This window comes from Somniosus microcephalus, chromosome 7 (assembly GCF_052327205.1).
Source record: "Somniosus microcephalus isolate GS21.2 chromosome 7, FLI_Smic_1.0, whole genome shotgun sequence".
NCBI lineage: Eukaryota > Metazoa > Chordata > Chondrichthyes > Squaliformes > Somniosidae > Somniosus > Somniosus microcephalus.
This window is the reverse complement of record NC_140993.1, coordinates 63,339,516-63,361,804: the sequence shown is the minus strand read 5'-3', so window position 1 is coordinate 63,361,804 and position 22,289 is coordinate 63,339,516. Positions and strand designations below refer to the sequence as shown.

At 49.2% G+C, this 22,289-nt stretch overlaps 1 protein-coding gene across 2 annotated transcripts in view; it reads right to left on the bottom strand.

Moving 5' to 3' along the window:
- The window catches only part of oxsr1b (oxidative stress responsive kinase 1b), a 257,293-nt gene that overhangs the window by 176,709 nt on the left and 58,295 nt on the right, over nt 1-22,289 (bottom strand). For both annotated transcript variants that reach the window (XR_015078974.1, XM_085992508.1), the window contains exon 2: nt 3,267-3,379. Coding sequence is in view for 1 of the 2 variants with exons in the window: in XM_085992508.1 (XP_085848634.1) it covers nt 3,267-3,379 (113 nt within the window). In the remaining variant the exon portion in view is untranslated. The remainder of the gene's footprint in view (nt 1-3,266; nt 3,380-22,289) is intronic.

Sequence of the window (22,289 nt, the reverse complement as noted above, 5' to 3'; positions counted from 1 at the left end):
GATTCTGTTGTTCTAATGACATAGCGGAGTGATTACAAGGCTAATCTCATCTTCAGGGTTCAGATAATGGTGGGTTATAGTCCACTCAAATTTTGCTCATAGTTTGAAGTCATTTGAGCCATTGAGGTAATGGATAAAGCTACCTTACAGTGCCCTGATCCTGCATGTACTGTGATGAGTTTCAATGACAGATTCCTTTTCCTCTAAGCCTATGCCCTCCAGAGAGAGATTGTAGGGTTCTCGGTTTACAATCAGTTGACTGAAGAGAGTAAGAGATACACAGACAATGAGAGAAAATGAGTGTGAGTGGACAGTGAGATAAACAGCATGACAGAAAGGGAGAAGAAGAAGATAAGAGACACATGGCAGTGAAAGAGACAGACAGAAAGACACATACACAGGAAGAGCAAGAAAAAGAGAATGAGTGCAAAGTAGAGGCAGAGAACGTGTGCATGACAGAGCAAGCTCACATGTATGTTGGCCAGACAGCACAAAAGCATATGGGGCAGAGAAAGAGCACGCATGAGACAGAGACAGAGAAAGAAAGGGGCAGAGAAAGAGAATATAATTTTTTGTCTATGCATAATGTGATCACTTAATGATATAAACACACCACAAATCCTCTCCGACATGCTGGGCACAGACCCTGGTCTGGAACCCTCATTTACTCTGCTTGCTGAAAGTATTTCAATAAGCATTACACGGGAGGAAAGAAGGGCAGTAGTTCTGCAGTCGACATACTTTGATAATCTGCATTGCGTGATTAGCGCACTCACACTACAACTAACTTGTCACCTTCAATTCATTTGATCTTTCTTAACCCATCTTTGAGCTTCTCTCAAATCGCAAGGAATGGGGAAAAAAAGCATGAAAAAATAAAAAGGAAAAGGAAAAGGATATCACACTGCAATAAAAAATAATGGTTACTTGAATGCGATGCTGGAGTGTGGCTGCTACCTGCAGAACCAGATCCCTGTCAGCACCTTCAAAAATGAAAACTTGCATTTATATAGCACTTCTTACATCCTCAGGATGTCCCAAAACGTGTCATATCGAATTAATTACTTTTGAAGTGAAGTCACTTATTATGTAGATAAGCATGGTCACCAATTTGCACACAGTAAATTCCTACAAATAGCAATGAAATGAGTGACCAGTTAACCTGCTTTTATTGGTGTTGGTCAAGAATGCATTTTGGCTATAACACTAGGCGAGCTCCTTGCTATTCTTGGAAAAAGTGCCGTGAGATCATTTACATCCACCTGAATAGATAGACGGGGCTGGAGTTTAACGTTTCATTCAAAGGATGGCATCTCTGACAATGCAGCACTCCATTACTGCATTAAACTCTCAACCTCGATTATGTGCTCAAGACCAGGAGCAGAACTTGAACTCACAATCAACTGAGTTAGAGACGAGAGTGCGACCAACTGAGCCAAGTTAAATTAAAAATAAAAAGCCTTCATAGAATGAATTCTGATTATCTGCCCAATCAATTCCAGTTTATTTTTCAACAAACCCAAATGGAAAACAATCAGAAATAAATAGAGAAGAGCTGCAAATATTGGAAATCTTAATAAAATGCTGGAAATCTACAGCAGGACCATCAGCATTAGAAAAAAAGGGAGACCAATGCTTTCAGTGGAAGAATCTTTAGCTGGTCTTTTTACAGATGCTGACAACAACAACAACTTGCATTTATATAGCACCTTTAACGTAGTAAAACATCCCAAGGCGCTTCACAGGAGTATCAGAAGACAAAAAATTTGACACCGAACCACATAAGGATAAATTAGGGCAAGTGATGAAAAGCTTGGTCAAAGAGGTAGGATTTAAGGAGCGTCTTAAAAGGAGAGAGGTGTAGAGAGGCGGAGAAGTTTAGGCAGGGAATTCCAGAGCTTAAGGCCTAGGCAACAGAAGGCAGGGGCACCAATGGTTGAGCGATTATAATCAGGGATGCTCAAGAAGGCAGAATTAGAGGAGTGCAGATATCTCGGGGGCGGGGTGGTTGTGGGGCTGGAGGAGATTAGAGATAGGGCGGGGCAAGGCCATGGAGGGATTTGAAAACAAGGATGAGAATTTTGAAATCGAGGCATTGCTTAACCAGGAGCCAATGTAGGTCAGCGAGCACAGGGGTGACAGGTGAACGGGACTTGGTGCGAGTTAGGACACAGGCAACCGAGTTTTGGATGACCTCAAGTTTACGTAGGCTAGAATGTGGGAGGCCTGCGAGAAGTGCATTGGAAGTGTCAAGTCTAGAGGTAACAAAGGCATGGATGAGGGTTTCAGCAGCAGATGAGCTGAGGCAAGGGCAGAGATGAGCAATGTTACGGAGGTGGAAATAGGCGGTTTTAGTTAAGCCGCAGATATGTGGTTGGACGTGGTGTGTGGTTTCTGTTATTTTAAGACCAACCTCTCAGCAACATCATATCGAGAAGTGAACATCCTTCAAGAATGTGTTCACACCCAAAGTAGATTAGCCATTGGCACAGTGAACAGACACCCACCCCCCCCCCCCCAAAATCTGCTGAGCAACACTGTGCGTTCACACATGTACTCGGTCACTTAACAAGAAATGGGCCAAGATAGCATCAGTTCTCCACATGGTATCTCTGATGCTTCTTATCTATTAAGAACACATTAAAAAAGCAGTTCTGCCCAAAGTCAAGTCACCTAGAACATACAGAAATCTTAAGTTTTACATGCAATATTTTGGGATCTTTATAGATTTAAAAACACAAACATACTTTTTCTGTGCTACACATGCAGATGTCAATTACCAAATCGCTTCAGTAGAGTCTGGGCTTGATCAAGTCTGCAGTGGTGCTATTCTGGAATCCCCATTTTTCTCAATCTGTGTGTCTCTCATATGGTAAAATAACATTTAAATAAACTAATTTCTTCATTGTTTACATAACTCCAGATCCACCTTTCACAGTCTGTTGACTCTTTTGAAAATCCTGGAAACCTGAAATAAAAGCAGAAAATTCTGGAAATGCAGATCGGGAAAGATCAGTTAAAATTTTAGCTGCAGAGCCTTTGTCCCAGCGATTCTAAAGGAGGGTCTTTGTTTCTCCTCTCTCCAGATTCCAGCAATGCAGCATTATATTTCCAGCATTTTCTGTCTTTATTTTATACATTCAGTAGTCTTTTACTGTCTTTTCATTCATTCAGCCTTTACCAGTTACATTTACAAATGGTCCAAACAGTCCAACCCTATTCAGTCCTCCCCAGTACTGCTCGTGTGAAACTGTTCAGTACATTACCAGGAGCTCGTCCATGCTGGTCTGACATTTTTCCAGGTTGATGCGTTTGATTGCAACTCGCTCCTTCTTCGGGATACAGTAAGCAGCCTGAACCACAGCTGTGGCTCCACTACCTGAAACAAAAAACATAGAACACCCTTAACAAAAAGCACTGCCAAGCTTATATTTAAACTGGTGGTTTTACAAACTTCTCTGGATAGGAGCACCCTCCAACGACAGCAACAACTTGTATTTACATAGCGCCTTTAACATAGTAAAACATCCCAAGGCGCTGCACAGGAGTATTTTAAAACAAAAAATTTGACACCGATCCACATAAGGATAAATTAGGGCAGGTGACCAAAAGCCTGGTCAAAGAGGTAGGTTTTAAGGAGCTTCTTAAAGGAGGAAAGAGGGGTAGCGAGGCGGACAGGTTTAGGCAGGGAAATCCAGAGCTTAGGGCCTAGGCAACAGAAGGCACGGCCACCAAAGTTGAGCGATTATAATCAGGGATGTTCAAGAGGGCAGAATTAGAGGTGGGCAGGTATCTCGGGGGGGGGGGGGGGGGCTGTAGGAGATTAGAGATAGGAAGGGGCAAGGCCATGGAGGGATTTGAAAACAAGGGTAACAAATATTATCACACTCCCAGTGATCCTGAAAATATAGGTAAGTGGTCAGGTCACCCCCTGCATGTATTGACTACCCCGAGACACACTACAGATATTGGCAGTCAACACATTCATCTTCATTTTTAAAAATTAATTCTTGGGATGTGGGAGTCACTGGTAAATGCAGCATTTATGGGCCATCCCAAGATGCTCTTGAGAAGGTGGTGCTAGGTCCTCTTGAACTGCTGCAGTCTGTGTGGTGAAGGTGCTCCCACAATGCTGTTAGGTAGGGAGTTCCAGGTTTTTGACCCAGTGACAATGAGGAACAAAGAATGCGTCCCCAAGTCTGGATAGGGTCACCTCTTCCCATCTCTAAACTCCTCCAGACCTACAACCCTCCAAGATCTCTGCGCTCCTCCAATTCTAGCCTCTTGCCCGATTTTAAACTCTTCCACCATTGGCGGCCACGCCTTCAGCTGCCTGGGCCCTAGGCTCTGGAATTTGCTCCCTAAGACCCTCTCTTCTCCTTTAAGACTCTCCTCAAAACTTACCGCCTGTCCGAACATCTCATGTGGCTTGGTCAAATTTTGTTTGATAACTCTTCTGTGAAGTGTCTTGGGATGTTGCACTATGTTAAAGGTGCTAGATAAATGCAAGTTGTTGTTATGGGGAATTTGGAGGGGATTGTTTTCCTACCACAAAATGTAAAATAAAAACATTTGAACACCTCTGAGCCCAGCTATTTCAATGTCATTGCATGGCTTTTTAAAAAACATTTAAACGCATGAACAGATATAAACCTCTCATTTGGAAAAATAAGACTAGTACAAGCTACTTAGGGAGATAATTAAATAAGGGTAAATATGAAACAACACTACATTTGTTCTTTGAGAACTCTGGATTACATCACATACTTCACCTGTTAGTATGTAGCTCGGAGAGCCAACTATTTAGCACATCGCTACAAGGATGCCTTATAACATAAAAATACAATTTCTAAAAATGCACAGCCGAAGATCAAAAACTAAAGTTTAACATACATCAGGAAGCCTTTAAACTGGTTTGCACCCAAAGTAATTCTCATCTAATGAGTGTTTCAAAAAAGCTATATCCCACAAGAATTGAATTGCATGATTTCTATTATTTTAATTAGAAAAGTAACTAATATAGAAGCAGGAGACGAGCTTGATTCTAGAGAACACATGCGCGATGGGAGGTTGGAACGGAGTCGGTCCTCTGCGGTAGTCTAGGTAATCCAGTACCTGATCCAAACAGGTCTTGGTATTCCAGGATCCAGACAAGCATGCAAGCCAAAGTCATAATGGGTAGTGTGGTCCCTGCTGGACAAGCAGTGGGAAGCGTACCTGTGCTGTGTGTGGTTTTAGCTGGTTAAACTCTACAGTACTGCAATACATTTTTGGGGGTTTCCTAGTCTTGCCGCTTACCAATTGAATAAAGGAGACTATGAAGGTATGAGAGCGGAATTGAGTAGAGTGGATTGGGAAAATAGATTAAAGGGTAAGACGATACATGATCAGTGGTGTACATTTAAGGAGTTATTTTACAACTTCCAAAAAATATATATTCCACTGAGAAGAAAAGGGTGTAAAAGAAAAGACATCCATCCGTGGCTAAGTAAAGAAATTAAGGATAGTATTCAACTAAAAACAAGGGCATATAAAGGTAGCCAAATCTAGTGGGAGGATAGAGGATTGGGAAAACTTTAAAAGACAGCAAAAAGTAACAAAAAGATTGATTAAGAAAGGGAAGATAGATTATGAAAGTAAATTAGCAAAAAATATAAAAAGATAGTAAGAGTTTTTATAGTTATATAAAAAGAAAAAAGGGTGGCTGAAGTAAATGTTGGTCCCTTAGAGGATGAGACCGGGAAATTAATGGTGGGAAATATGGAGATGGCAAAAACACTGAATGAATATTTTACATCAGTCTTTACAGTAGAAGACACTAAGAATATCCCAACACTGGACAAACAGGGGGCTATAGGGAGGGGGGGGGGGGGGGGAAAAGAGGAGCTAAACACGATCAAAATCACTAAGGAAGTGGTACTCGGTAAAATAATGGGACTCAAGGCGGATAAATCACCTGGACCTGATGGCTTACATCCTAGGGTCTTGAGGGAAGTGGCAGTAGGGATTGTGGATGCATTAGTAATAATTTTCCAAAACTCCCTGGACTCAGCAAAGGTCCCGGCAGACTGGAAAACTGCTAATGTAACACCCTTATTTAAAAAGGGCAGTAGACAGAAGGCTGGAAACTATAGACCGGTTAGCCTAACATCTGTGGTAGGTAAAATTTTGGAGTCCATTATTAAGGGGACAGTAACAGGACATTTGGATAATCATAATTTAATAGGACAAAGTCAGCATGGTTTTATGAAGGGGAAGTCATGTTTGACAAATTTGCTGGAGTTCTTTGAGGAAGTAACATATAGGGTGGATAAAGGGGAACCAGTGGACGTAGTGTATTTAGACTTCCAAAAGGCATTTGACAAGGTGCCACACTAAAGATTATTGCTTAAGATAAAAAAATCACGGGATTGGGGGTAATATTCTGGCATGGATAGCGGATTGGCTATCTAACAGAAGGCAGAGAGTTGGGATAAATGGTTCATTCTCAGACTGGCAATCAGTAACTAGTGGTGAAGTGCTGGGTCCCCAACTCTTTACAATCTATATTAACGACTTGGAGGAGGGGACCGAGTGTAACATATCAAAGTTTGCAGATGATACTAAGATGGGAGGGAAATAGTGAGTGAGGAGGACATAAAAAACCTGCAACGGGACATAGACAGGCTAAGTAAGTGGGCAGAGATTTGGCAGATGGAATACAATTCTGGAAAGTGTGAGGTTATGCACTTTGGCAGGAAAAATCATAGAGCAAGTTATTATCTTAATGGCAAGAAACTGGAAAGTACTGAAGTACAAAGGGATCTGGGGGTCCTGGTGCACGAAACTCAAAAGGTTAGTATGCAGGTGCAGCAAGTGATTAAGAAGGACAATGGAATGTTGGTTTTCATTGCTAGGGGGATAGAATATAAAAATAGGAAGGTATTGCTTCAGTTGTACAAGGTATTGGTGAGACCGCACCTGGAGTACTGCATACAGTTTTGGTGTCCATACTTAAGAAAAGACATACTTGCTCTCGAGTCAGTACAAAGAAGGTTCACTCGATTAATCCCGGGGATGAGGGAATGGACATATGAGGAGAGGTTGAGTAGATTGGGACTCTACTCATTGGAGTTGAGAAGAATGAGAGGCGATCTTATTGAAACATATAAGATTGTGAAGGGGTTGGATCGGGTGGATGCGGGGAGGATGTTCCCGATGATGGGTGAAACTAGAACTAGGAGGCATAGTCTTAGAATAAGGGGCTGCTCTTTCAAAACTGAGATGAGGAGGAACTACTTCACTCAGAGGGTGGCAGGTCCATGGAATATGCTGCCCCAAAAAGCTGTAGAAGCTACATCATTACATAAATTTAAAACAGAAATAGACAGTTTCCTAGAAGTAAAGGGAATTAAGGGTTACGGGGAGCGGGCAGGAATTTGGACATGAGTCTAGGTTCGGATCGGTCATGGCCCTGTGGGTAGCGGAGCGGGCCCAGGGGCCGTGTAGCCTGATCCTGCTCCTATTTCGTGTGTCTAATTCTGTTAGATTCAGGAGATGGTTCTGTGATAGTAGATTGGCAGTTAGGATCAGATCAGCCATGCCATGATCTTATTGAATGGCGGAGCAGGCTCGAGGGGCCGATTGGCCTACTCCTGCTCCTATTTCTTATGTTCTTATGTAACTCAGTTCCTTGGGCTTGGACAAGTGTAGTGACTCCCTAATATAAAAGTATGCATCCAAAATCAGGCAGATGGAACCTCAATAGTTTAATCTGGAGACTCTTAAATATGATGATAGGATTTCATCCCATTAGTCTGAGCTACACTCAAACTATAATAATACAAAAAAATATACATTTTGTTTTTGGGATGTGGGCGATGCTGGAAAGGCCGAATTTATTGTTCAACCCAAGTTTTCCCAAGAAGGTGATGGTTACCTAACACCACAATATTGGCCCACCGACTGTGAAGGAATGTGGATAGATGTCCAGGTTAGGATGGTGTGACTTGCAGATGGTAGTGTTCCCATGATAATGCTGATCTTATCATTTTTAGTGGTAGAAGTCATTGGAGTGGGAGCTGCTGTCAAAATAACCTTGAGTTGTTGCAGTGCATCCTGTAGATAGCACAGGTTGCAGTTACAGTGTGCCAGTAATGACAAGGTAGATATGGAGTCCAGTGGCAGGGGTGCCAATCAAGAAAACGGTTCTGTCCTGGATAGTGTCAAGCTGATGTAGTGTATTTGCACCCATCTAGGAGAGGATGCCAAGATACTTCTGGTTCGATGGTGAAGAGGGTTTGAGAGTTCAAGAGGTGAGCCACTTATTGCAGTGTATCCAACCTCAGCCTTGTTCTCAAAGCCATGGCATTTATATGGTTGGACCAGTTAAGTTTCTGGTCAATGGTGACCAAGATGTTGTTGGTGGGGAGCGACAAAATAGCAGCGCCTTTGAAAGTCAGTGGGAATTTTCTTGTTGGAGATGGTCATTGCCTGGCTTATGTAGCACAAAAGTTACCTGCCACTTATCAGTTCAAGCCAGGATATAGTCCCAAGTCCTGGTGCGAGCTGGCATGTGCTGCTTAATTATCAGAGTTTTGAATGGAGCTGAACACTAAGAAATCGTCAGTAAACAGCCCCACTGCTGACCTGATTGTGAGAAGCATTAAAAAGGTGGCTGGGCTGAAGATGCTTCGCTGTGGAACTTGCAATGATGTCTTTGGCCTCTGACAACCAAAACTATCTTACATAGGAACAAGAGTGGGCGATTCAGTCCCCACAGTCTGTTCCATCATTCAAATAGATCATGGCTGATCTGGCTCTTAACTCAATTTACCCACCTTGGTTCCATATACACCTTAATACCCTTGCCAACAAAAATCTATCAATCTCCGTTTTGAAATTTTCAATTGACCTAGCCTCAACAGCCTTTTGAGAGTTCCAGATTTCCACTACCCTTTGTGTGAAGAAGGGCTTCCCCACGTCACCCATGAACAGCTTAGCTCTAATTTTAAGGTTATGCCCCTTTGTTTTGGACTCCCCACCGGAGGAAATAGTTTCTCTCTATCTACTCGATCAAATCCTTTAATCATCTTAAACACCTCAATTATATCACTCCTTAATCTTCTATACTCGAAGGAATACAAGCCTAGTCCACGCAACCTTTCCTCATAATTTAAACCCTTTTATCTCTGTAGTGAATCTGCACGGCAACCCCTCCAAGGCCAATATATCCTGAGATGCAGTGCCCAGAACTGTGAACAGTACTCCAAATACAATCTAACCAGAGCTTTATACAACTGCAGTATAACTTCCACCCCAGCCCCCTTGAGGTGAAGATTAATCTCCCATTTGCCTTTATTTATTTTTTTGCACACGTACACCGAATCATAGAAACTTACAGCGCAGGAGGCCGCCATTCGGCCTGTGCTGGCTTTGAGAGAGCAGTCATGTTTAGTCCCACATCCCTGCTTTTTGTCCCCAATGCCACAAGTTCCTCATCCTCAAGTACCTGTCCATCTCCCTTTTAAAATTATTTATGGAATCAACTTCCACCACCTTTTCAGGTAGAACGCTTCAGATCCCGGCAACTGAGTGAAAACATTTCTCATCTCCCCACTCGATCTTTTTCCAATGATTCTGAATCAAAAACTTCTAGTTATTGGCCCACTCGCCTCCTCTGTACCCTTTCTAAGGCCTTTACATCTTCCCTGAAGTATGGTGCCTAGAATTGTATACAATACTCCAGCTGAGGCCTAACCAGTGATTTATAAAGATCTAGCATGATAGAAAGCACAGAAGTTTACTTTCCAGCACTTGGTCCGTAGCCCTGTAGGTTACAGCAAGTGCATATCCAAGTACTTTTTAAATGTGATTGGGGTTTCTGCCTCTAACACCCGCTCAGGCAGCGAGTTCCAGGCCCCCACCACCCTCTGGGTGAAAAACTCTCAACTCTCCTCTAATCCTCCTACTAATTACTTTAAATCTATGTCCCCTGGTTATTGACCTCTCTAAGGAAAATAAGTCCTTTCTATCCACTCTATTTAGGCCCCTCAATTTTATACACCTCAATCAAGTCTCCCTTCAGCCTCCTCTGTTCCAAAGAAAACAAATCCAGCCTATCCAGTCTTTCCTCATAGCTAAAATTCTCCAGTCCTGGCAACATCCTCGTAAATCTCCTCTGTACCCTCTCGAGTGCAATCACATCCATCCTGTAATGTGGTGACTGGAACTGTACGCAGTACTCTAGCTGTGGCCTAACTAGCATTTTACACAGTTCAGGCATAACCTCCCTACTCTTGTATTCTATGCCTTGACTAATAAAAGGAAAGTATCCTGTATGCCTTCTTAACCACCTTATCTACCTGTCCTGCTACCTTCAGGGATCTGTGGACATGCACTCCAAGGTCCTTCTATAATTCTCATTTATGATGTATTCCCTTGCTTTATTAGCCCTCCCCAAATGCATTACCGCACACTTCTCCAGAGTGAATTCCATTGGCCACTTTTCTGCCCACCTGATCTCTTGACTTTTATATTCTATTCCTCCATTTATAAACCCAAGTAACCCATGTGCTTTTTTAACCATCTTATCAACTTGCCCTGCCACCTTTAAGGATGTGTATATGGACACCAAAGTCTCTTTGCTCCTCTACACTTCTCAAAATCATGCCATTTATAGTATACCATCTTTCCATATTAGTCCTACCAAAGTGTATCACTTCACATTTCTCTCCATTGAACTCCATCTGCCATGCTTCTGCCCATTTCACCATCCTGAAGCCTGTAACTATCCTCATCTCAATCTACTACTTTGCTAAGTTTCATATCATCTGCAAACTTTATAATGCTGCCCTCCACACCAGAGCCTAGGTCATTTATAAAAATTGAAAAGGGTAATGGACTCAAAACTGACCCTTGGGGGACACCACTGTTAACCACCTCCCAGTCTGAAAACACCCATCCACCAACACCCTTTGCTACCAGTCACTGAGCCAACTATGTATCCATACTGGCACTTCCCTTTTAATTCTATGGGGTTTGCTTTTCTTAATACGCCTCCTGTGTGGAAGAGAGGGAGGGAGTTTCAGTCAGTCCTGTCTGCTATACACTCAAAAGTTAGAGCGTACCTACACATATGTTATATCAAAAGAAAGCTTATGATTAGGGGAGTCTCATAGGCATATTTACTTTTTGGTCAGATAAAAACTGTTCGGACAGTATACAAAAAATGTTCATAAAATCCGCTCATTAGCGGTTGACCAATCCTACCGCTCATTAGTGTTGAGTGACGTGATGGTTGACGAATCCTACAGTTGAGTGACCTGATGGTTGACCAATCGGTGTGTCACGGGGGGCTGGACCTAATCCTGTAGGCTCCCGAAACGTAGCCGCCATTTTTTTTCACTGCTTTTACTCAACAGCAGGGAGGGAGGGAGGAGAGACTGGGGGGCAAGAGAGAGCGCGAGAGACTGGGGGGGGGGGGGGGGAAGAGAGCGCGAGAGACTGGGGGGGGAAAAGAGAGCGCGAGACACTGGGGGGGGGGGGGGGAAGAGAGCGCGAGACACGGGGGGGGGGGGGAAGAGAGCGCGAGAGACTGGGGGGGGAAAAGAGAGCGCGAGACACTGGGGGGGGGGGGGGAAGAGAGCGCGAGACACGGGGGGGGGGGGGAAGAGAGCGCGAGAGACTGGGGGGGGGGGAAGAGAGCGCGAGAGACTGGGGGGGGGAAGAGAGCGCGAGAGACTGGGGGGGGGAAGAGAGCGCGAGAGACTGGGGGGGGGAAGAGAGCGCGAGAGACTGGGGGGGGGAAGAGAGCGCGAGAGACTGGGGGGGGAAGAGAGCGCGAGAGACTGGGGGGGGAAGAGAGCGCGAGAGACTGGGGGGGGAAGAGAGCGCGAGAGACTGGGGGGGGAAGAGAGCGCGAGAGACTGGGGGGGAAGAGAGCGCGAGAGACTGGGGGGGAAGAGAGCGCGAGAGACTGGGGGGGAAGAGAGCGCGAGAGACTGGGGGGGAAGAGAGCGCGAGAGACTGGGGGGGAAGAGAGCGCGAGAGACTGGGGGGGAAGAGAGCGCGAGAGACTGGGGGGGAAGAGAGCGCGAGAGACTGGGGGGGAAGAGAGCGCGAGAGACTGGGGGGGAAGAGAGCGCGAGAGACTGGGGGGGGAAGAGAGCGCGAGAGACTGGGGGGGAAGAGAGCGCGAGAGACTGGGGGGAAGAGAGCGCGAGAGACTGGGGGGGAAGAGAGCGCGAGAGACTGGGGGGGAAGAGAGCGCGAGAGACTGGGGGGGAAGAGAGCGCGAGAGACTGGGGGGGAAGAGAGCGCGAGAGACTGGGGGGGAAGAGAGCGCGAGAGACTGGGGGGGAAGAGAGCGCGAGAGACTGGGGGGGAAGAGAGCGCGAGAGACTGGGGGGGAAGAGAGCGCGAGAGACTGGGGGGGAAGAGAGCGCGAGAGACTGGGGGGGAAGAGAGCGCGAGAGACTGGGGGGGAAGAGAGCGCGAGAGACTGGGGGGGAAGAGAGCGCGAGAGACTGGGGGGGAAGAGAGCGCGAGAGACTGGGGGGGAAGAGAGCGCGAGAGACTGGGGGGGGAAGAGAGCGCGAGAGACTGGGGGGGAAGAGAGCGCGAGAGACTGGGGGGGGAAGAGAGCGCGAGAGACTGGGGGGGAAGAGAGCGCGAGAGACTGGGGGGGAAGAGAGCGCGAGAGACTGGGGGGGAAGAGAGCGCGAGAGACTGGGGGGGAAGAGAGCGCGAGAGACTGGGGGGGAAGAGAGCGCGAGAGACTGGGGGGGAAGAGAGCGCGAGAGACTGGGGGGGAAGAGAGCGCGAGAGACTGGGGGGGAAGAGAGCGCGAGAGACTGGGGGGGAAGAGAGCGCGAGAGACTGGGGGGGAAGAGAGCGCGAGAGACTGGGGGGGGAAGAGAGCGCGAGAGACTGGGGGGGGGAAGAGAGCGCGAGAGACTGGGGGGGAAGAGCGCGAGACTGGGGGGAAGAGAGCGCGAGAGACTGGGGGGGGAAGAGAGCGCGAGAGAGACTGGGGGGGGAAGAGAGCGCGAGAGACTGGGGGGGGAAGAGAGCGCGAGAGACTGGGGGGGGAAGAGAGCGCGAGAGACTGGGGGGGAAGAGAGCGCGAGAGACTGGGGGGGGAAGAGAGCGCGAGAGACTGGGGGGGGAAGAGAGCGCGAGAGACTGGGGGGGAAGAGAGAGAGCGCGAGAGACTGGGGGGGGAAGAGAGCGCGAGAGACTGGGGGGGGAAGAGAGCGCGAGAGACTGGGGGGGGAAGAGAGCGCGAGAGAGACTGGGGGGGGAAGAGAGCGCGAGAGACTGGGGGGGAAGAGAGCGCGAGAGACTGGGGGGGGAAGAGAGCGCGAGAGACTGGGGGGGAAGAGAGCGCGAGAGACTGGGGGGGAAGAGAGCGCGAGAGACTGGGGGGGAAGAGAGCGCGAGAGACTGGGGGGGAAGAGAGCGCGAGAGACTGGGGGGGAAGAGAGCGCGAGAGACTGGGGGGGAAGAGAGCGCGAGAGACTGGGGGGGAAGAGAGCGCGAGAGACTGGGGGGGAAGAGAGCGCGAGAGACTGGGGGGGAAGAGAGCGCGAGAGACTGGGGGGGAAGAGAGCGCGAGAGACTGGGGGGGAAGAGAGCGCGAGAGACTGGGGGGGAAGAGAGCGCGAGAGACTGGGGGGGAAGAGAGCGCGAGAGACTGGGGGGGAAGAGAGCGCGAGAGACTGGGGGGGAAGAGAGCGCGAGAGACTGGGGGGGAAGAGAGCGCGAGAGACTGGGGGGGAAGAGAGCGCGAGAGACTGGGGGGGAAGAGAGCGCGAGAGACTGGGGGGGAAGAGAGCGCGAGAGACTGGGGGGAAGAGAGCGCGAGAGACTGGGGGGAAGAGAGCGCGAGAGACTGGGGGGGAAGAGAGCGCGAGAGACTGGGGGGGAAGAGAGCGCGAGAGACTGGGGGGGAAGAGAGCGCGAGAGACTGGGGGGGAAGAGAGCGCGAGAGACTGGGGGGAAGAGAGCGCGAGAGACTGGGGGGGAAGAGAGCGCGAGAGACTGGGGGGGAAGAGAGCGCGAGAGACTGGGGGGGAAGAGAGCGCGAGAGACTGGGGGGGAAGAGAGCGCGAGAGACTGGGGGGGAAGAGAGCGCGAGAGACTGGGGGGGAAGAGAGCGCGAGAGACTGGGGGGGAAGAGAGCGCGAGAGACTGGGGGGGAAGAGAGCGCGAGAGACTGGGGGGGAAGAGAGCGCGAGAGACTGGGGGGGAAGAGAGCGCGAGAGACTGGGGGGAAGAGAGCGCGAGAGACTGGGGGGAAGAGAGCGCGAGAGACTGGGGGGGAAGAGAGCGCGAGAGACTGGGGGGGAAGAGAGCGCGAGAGACTGGGGGGGAAGAGAGCGCGAGAGACTGGGGGGGAAGAGAGCGCGAGAGACTGGGGGGGAAGAGAGCGCGAGAGACTGGGGGGGAAGAGAGCGCGAGAGACTGGGGGGGAAGAGAGCGCGAGAGACTGGGGGGGAAGAGAGCGCGAGAGACTGGGGGGGAAGAGAGCGCGAGAGACTGGGGGGGAAGAGAGCGCGAGAGACTGGGGGGGAAGAGAGCGCGAGAGACTGGGGGGGAAGAGAGCGCGAGAGACTGGGGGGGAAGAGAGCGCGAGAGACTGGGGGGGAAGAGAGCGCGAGAGACTGGGGGGGAAGAGAGCGCGAGAGACTGGGGGGGAAGAGAGCGCGAGAGACTGGGGGGGAAGAGAGCGCGAGAGACTGGGGGGGAAGAGAGCGCGAGAGACTGGGGGGGAAGAGAGCGCGAGAGACTGGGGGGGAAGAGAGCGCGAGAGACTGGGGGGAGAGAGAGCGCGAGAGGAGACTGGGGGGGGAAGAGAGCGCGAGAGACTGGGGGGGAAGAGAGCGCGAGAGACTGGGGGGGAAGAGAGCGCGAGAGAGACTGGGGGGGAAGAGAGCGCGAGAGACTGGGGGAGAGAGCGCGAGAGACTGGGGAAGAGAGCGCGAGAGACTGGGGGGGGAAGAGAGCGCGAGAGACTGGGGGGGAAGAGAGCGCGAGAGACTGGGGGGGAAGAGAGCGCGAGAGACTGGGGGGGAAGAGAGCGCGAGAGACTGGGGGGGAAGAGAGCGCGAGAGACTGGGGGGGAAGAGAGCGCGAGAGACTGGGGGGGAAGAGAGCGCGAGAGACTGGGGGGAAGAGAGCGCGAGAGACTGGGGGGGAAGAGAGCGCGAGAGACTGGGGGGGAAGAGAGCGCGAGAGACTGGGGGGGAAGAGAGCGCGAGAGACTGGGGGGGAAGAGAGCGCGAGAGACTGGGGGGGAAGAGAGCGCGAGAGACTGGGGGGAAGAGAGCGCGAGAGACTGGGGGGGAAGAGAGCGCGAGAGACTGGGGGGGAAGAGAGCGCGAGAGACTGGGGGGAAGAGAGCGCGAGAGACTGGGGGGGAAGAGAGCGCGAGAGACTGGGGGGGAAGAGAGCGCGAGAGACTGGGGGGGAAGAGAGCGCGAGAGACTGGGGGGGAAGAGAGCGCGAGAGACTGGGGGGGAAGAGAGCGCGAGAGACTGGGGGGGAAGAGAGCGCGAGAGACTGGGGGGGAAGAGAGCGCGAGAGACTGGGGGGGAAGAGAGCGCGAGAGACTGGGGGGGAAGAGAGCGCGAGAGACTGGGGGGGAAGAGAGCGCGAGAGACTGGGGGGGAAGAGAGCGCGAGAGACTGGGGGGGAAGAGAGCGCGAGAGACTGGGGGGGAAGAGAGCGCGAGAGACTGGGGGGGAAGAGAGCGCGAGAGACTGGGGGGGAAGAGAGCGCGAGAGACTGGGGGGAAGAGAGCGCGAGAGACTGGGGGGAAGAGAGCGCGAGAGACTGGGGGGGAAGAGAGCGCGAGAGACTGGGGGGGAAGAGAGCGCGAGAGACTGGGGGGGAAGAGAGCGCGAGAGACTGGGGGGGAAGAGAGCGCGAGAGACTGGGGGGGAAGAGAGCGCGAGAGACTGGGGGGGAAGAGAGCGCGAGAGACTGGGGGGGAAGAGAGCGCGAGAGACTGGGGGGGAAGAGAGCGCGAGAGACTGGGGGGGAAGAGAGCGCGAGAGACTGGGGGGGAAGAGAGCGCGAGAGACTGGGGGGGAAGAGAGCGCGAGAGACTGGGGGGGAAGAGAGCGCGAGAGACTGGGGGGGAAGAGAGCGCGAGAGACTGGGGGGGAAGAGAGCGCGAGAGACTGGGGGGGAAGAGAGCGCGAGAGACTGGGGGGGAAGAGAGCGCGAGAGACTGGGGGGGGAAGAGAGCGCGAGAGACTGGGGGGGAAGAGAGCGCGAGAGACTGGGGGGGAAGAGAGCGCGAGAGACTGGGGGGGAAGAGAGAGAGCGCAAGAGACTGGGGGGAGGAGAGAGAGAGAGCGCGCGAGAGACTGGGGGGGGAGAAAGAGAGAGAGAGAGACTGGAGGAGAGAGAGTAGGCTGGCCTACAGTTTCCTGGTTTATCCCTTGAATAGCTCCTCCACAGTTCCTAGCTTCTTCCTTTGTCTCGGTATGAGCAGAATCTGATCTGCGGTACTCCAGTGAGCTTGCAGAAAATTAGAAATTGCCATAAGTCACATGTCCCAGGAAACAGATCACAAAAGCCTGTCAATTTGCTATTTATTTCTGCCTCAGTTAAACAGACAGGTGTGTTGCTTCTATCCCCGTGGCCCTGTAGTAACAGCACATTCTACTAATTTGGTGCATGTTAGATGAGTAAATGCATAAGCACTGACAGTTTCAACAAATCCATATGGTCGCGCAGTAATTGACATGGCAATCTCCCAGCTCCCAAGCTTTTTACAAACCTTGAAATGAAATCAGTGACAAAATAATAGAGCACATTAGTTCCAGTTCTGCTCCATTGTTTCAACCCATGTTTTGTTTTCTTAACAATCGACTTGGCTGCAGTAAATCTATTACAGTCTTTTATTAAAATATTTAATATTCTTTGCCCTGTTTCTTCCCCTTTTCTGAGGCAGTGGCTCACACTGGGACCCAATTCCATGGCCATTCTTCATGTCTGACCTTAGACAAGGTATTTGGCAGTGAGTGAGGCACCACAGCAAAGCCTGATCCTGTCCTTACTCAATTTCTCCTTACCCCAAAAGGAGCATTTCATGTTTGCTTTTGGGGTTCATCAAATTGGACAGACTAAAATATTGGCGGTGGTGGGTTCCAATGCCAGCATATTTGGGATGGAGTCGAGCACTAAAATATATGCTAGAATGGTAGAGCTCTGGAAATCAAAATCTTAAATTTCACATCAAAAGGCTTTAAAGGGCCAAGAATTGTTGGTAAGCTGTCTATGTGGCAGAATGGATCAATACACAGCCCAATGTGGTACAGACCAGGGAGGGTCCCAGGTTCTATCCCAATCTGTGCTGAGTTAGCTAATCTTTTGTTGGGGCAGCAGTGCAGCACTTTGGACTGATGGTGGGGGGGGTGGAGAAATCTAACACCATATACATTGAGTACTTTTTCTCCCAGCAAAACAAACTTTGGTCAAATAACCCCTTTTTCCTCAACCGAGGAATCCCCTCTACTGTGGTTGACACGGCCCTCGACCGTGTCCGTTCTATTTCCTGCACTTCTGCCCTCACCCCTGCCCCTCCCTCCCGGAACCACGATAGCTCCCCTTGTCCTCACCCTTCACCCCACCAGCCTCTAGTCAACGGATCATCCTCCGCCATTTCCACCACCTCCAGCCGCATCTTCCCCTCACCTCCCCTTTCAGCATTCTGTAGGGACCACTCCCTCTGCGACACCCTAGTCCACTCCTCTACCACCCCCAGCGCCCCTTCCCGTGCAAGCGCAGGAGATGCAACACATGCCCTTGTACCTCCCCCCTTCCCACTGTCCAGGGCCCCAAACACCCCTTCCAGGTGAAACAGCGATTTACTTGTACTTCCTGCAATTTAGTATACTGTATTCGCTGCTCACGGTGTGGTCTCCTCTACATTGGAGAGACCAAACGCAGATTGGGTGACCGCTTTGCGGAAATACATACATACAAACAACTTTGTTTGGCCCTTTTTTTCTTCCCTCCCACATGGCAGCTGTCCTTCATTCGGCCAGCGCAATTCACACTTCATCTAGAGCCATCCTTTGTTCCTTACCCTGTCCCATTACCACCTCCTCTTGCCTTGAATATCTCTCAATGTCTCTTAATGTCTCTCAATCTCTCCTGCTTTCTATCCTATCACTGACCTTCCCTTTTGTTCTTTCATCCCCTCCCCCTTTTCCCAGCCCCTAAACTTGCTTTCCATTTCCTACTTTTTTCCAGTTCTGACGAAAGGTCTTCGACCTGAAACGTTAACTCGGTTTCTCTCTCCACGGATGCTGCCTGGCCTGTGGAGTTTTTCCAGCATTTCCAACAGAAACCTGTGTGGCTTAACAAACAAAATTTGAATCTACAAAATAGCACCACCCCACAAACAGCGTGATCTGAAGTTTACTGCAACATTGTTTCTTCCGACCTTTCCAAGCTCCAAATACACCGCCTACATGCTTTGAATTCTTTAAATTCTCCTTATGTTAAAATCAAGACTCATCTCACTGCCTCCCACTGTAACTTATTCATAAAATAGGACCTTCGTCTGAACTTTAGACCTACTTGATCTCATTCCTACTTGATCTCATTCTTCCAGAATAGCAACCCTACCAATTTCCCATTACAGCATCTGTTTGTTAAGAGTTCAGCATCCTGCTCTCAATTGCTCTTCATAGCAACGCATTTGAGTGACTGAACTTGCCTGTCACAACCCTCTGTCCTTACAAACTACCACCCCATTTTCAACCTCCCTTTCCTCTCCAAAGTCCTTGACCATGTTGTTGCTTCACAAATCTGTGCCCATCTTTCCTGCAATTCTATGTTTAAATCCCTCCAATCTGGTTTCCACCACTGCCACAGTACCGAAACAGACCTTAAAGTCATAAATTAAATCTGATGCGACTGTGGTAAATGATACCTCTTCATCCATCTCGATCACTCTGCAGCCTTTGACATGGTTGACCACATCATTCTCCTCCATTATCCAATTGCGTGATACTGCCCTCGCCTGGTTCCATTCTTATCTATTCAGTCGTAGCCACAGAATCATCTGCAGTGGCTTCTCTTCCTGCTCTGTTACCTTTCGAGTCCTCCAAGGATCTATCCTTGGCCCCCTCCTATTTCTCATCTACATGCTGCCCCTTGGCAACGTCATCCAAAAATACAACATTAGCTTCCACATGTACGCCGACGATAACCAGCTCTACCTCACAACCACCTCTGTTGACCCCTCCACTACCTCGGATTTGTCACACTGCTCGTCAGACACCCAGTACTGGATAGGAGAAATTTCCTCCAACTATCTTCGGTCCCCGCCACAAACTCCATCCGCCTCCCTGGCAACTGTCCGAGGCTGAACCAAATCGTTCGCAACCTTGGTGTCGTATTTGAATCAGCAATGAGCTTCCAACAACATATCTGCTCCATCACCAAGACTGCCTACTTCCACAACATTGCCCGGCTCGGCCTGTGACTCAGCTCTTCTGCTGCTGAAACCCTCATCCATGCCTTTGTTACCTATAGGCTTGACTACTTCAATGCTCTATAATAACAGAAAATGCTGGAAAAACTCAGCAGGCCAGGCAACATCCGTGGAGAGAGAGAAATAGAGTCAACGTTTCAAGTCAAACTCTGTCAAGACTGGAAAGGCACAGGAAATGAAATAGATTGAAAGGCCAGGCTGGGAGAGAACAAAAAAGAGAAGTCAAGAGACATTAAAAAGGTATTAAAAACGAGACGAGATGGCGATAGGACTAGTGGAGACAAAAAGCGGCTCTAGATTAGGTGTGCAATGTGCTGGCAGAATGAGACAGTTGCCATGTGAGAGAGAGAGAGAGAGAGAGAGAGAGAGAGAGAGAGAGAGAGAGAGAGAGAGAGAGAGAAAGGGGGAGAAAGCCAAAACAAAAGGTGTGGATAAAAAATGTTAAAATGTAATAGGGGCCGAGGTTATGATCTGAAATTGTTGAACTCGCTATCGAGTCCGGAAGGCTGTAAAGTGCCTAATCGGAAGATGAGGTGACTGACCTGCAATGCCTTACTAGCATTTGTGTTTATTTACACAGCTCCAAGCACTTGTGTAAAGAAATTCTCGTCATTGCTCACATGGCCCAAACATGCATCATTGGACATCAACTGCCTTGAAGAAACAATGAGAAAATTCCACCTCTGGTTCCATTTAAGGTTATCCCTTGGTAATCGTAACACACCAAAGTACATGTTTACACAGGATATACGGCACAGAAACAGGCCATTCGGCCCAACCAGTCCATGCTGGCGTTTATGCTCCACTCGAGCCTTCTCCCATCTTTCCTCATCTAAATCTATCAGCAAAACCCTCCATTCCCTTTGTCCTCATATGCTTGTCTAGCCTCCCCTTAAATGCATCTATACTATTCGTTTCAACCACTCCCTGTGGCAGCGAGTTCCACATCTTTGGGTAAAGAAGTTTCTTCTGAATTCCCTATTGGATTTCTTGGTGACTATCTTATATTGATGGCCTCTAGTTATGCTCCTCCCCACAAGTGGAAACATTCTCTGTATTTACTCTATCAAAACCTTTCATAATTTTAAAGGCCTCTGAGGTCACCCCTCAGCCTTCTTTTTTCAAAGAGGGGACCCAGCCTGTTCATCCTTCCTCAGGAAGTTGGAATACACACAATGTAGTGTCCGTGTGTTGATAGAGACACTGAAGACAGGAGTTGGTTCATAGGTGTTTACTAAGCAAAGTCTGGAGGGGTACTAATGGATATAACACAATATACAGGCTTATATAGCCCGAGTGGCCATTACCGGCATTACAGCACATATGGGGCTCTTAAAGGCACATACACTACAATTCCTCCCCTTTTAGCTAACCAGTACATCATATTTTAAGTAATTATTAATTACATGTTATAAGAAAAATATACACATTGCTGTAGTTAATTAATTATAAGTCAGTCTCTCTGGAGGCTTCCTGACTCGGTCCGGATAACGCCTCGGTGGTGTAGTAGTTTCCGGTGGTGTAGTAGGTTCTTTTGGCAAGGCTGATTCGGCTTGAATGCCAGTGTCAGGTTCATCGGGTTCCAGTATCACCGGATCAGAAGTAGATATGGGTATCTCTACCTCATCGTTCGGCGTATAGAGTTGTGGTGTAGGTTGTCCCTTTTCGGATGACTGATTTGGTCAGCATGGCGCCTTATTATGCTTTCTCCGACGTCCACGGTATACATCAGTGGTCCTAGTCGTGTGCAAATAGTTCCAGGCTGCCATTTCTCGGTACGGTAGTCCCGGGCCAAAACTTGTTGACCTATCTGGAAGGTTCTAGTTGGCCTTTCATTCATGCCTTGAAACTGCCGGTTCTCCATGTCCCTTGGGCTTGACCAAATCCAGCCAGCATCTTAGGTTTCTATTGAAGATCATGGCGGGAGTTTGGTTGGTAACCATGTGTTGCATTCCTGTATGCGAACAAGAAGTTATCCACCTTGTGCTGAAGTTTTGTGTCTTCATTACCCATGGCCTTTATGGCCTTCTTGAAGGTCTGGACATACCTTTCAGCCAATCCATTGGTGGCGGGATGGTATGGGGCGGACGTGTAGTACTTAACCCCATTGTTTTTTTTAAGAACTTCCTGAATTCTTCGGACACAAATTGCGGTCCATTATCAGAACAGATCTGTTCCGGCAGCCCATTCCTGGCAAATATGGTCCTTAATACTGTGATGGTTTTTTCCGTGGTGGTGGTGGACATCTTTATTACCTCCGGCCACTTGGAGTGTGCATCAACCACGATTAAGAACATTGAGACCATAAATGGACCAGCAAAGTCGATGTGTACCCTTTGCCAGGGAGATGAGGGCCACTTCCATGGATGTAGAGGGGCTTGTGGTGGAGCGTTTTGGACCTTCTGGCATCCTAGGCAGCTCTAGGTCATTTCTTCGATGTCTCCATCGATACCTGGCCACCATACAAACGCCCTGGCTAGGTTCTTCATTTTCACTCCACCCAGATGCCCCTCGTGAAGCTCCTTTAGCACTTTATCCTGGAGTTTGGGTGGAATCACCACTCTGGATCCACACATCAAGGTTCCTCGGCACACTGACAGCTGTTCTCTTCTTTGCGAGAATGCTGGCAACAGTGGTTCGCCATGTGCTGGCCATCCCTTCACTGTTAAATCGTAGACCCGTGAGAGAGTAGGGTCATTTCTCGTTTCCCTTTCAATGGCAGAATTTGTTAATGGTAGACATTCGACTATGGTAGAGTGGAACATCTCCACTGGGTCTACTGTAGGTGCCT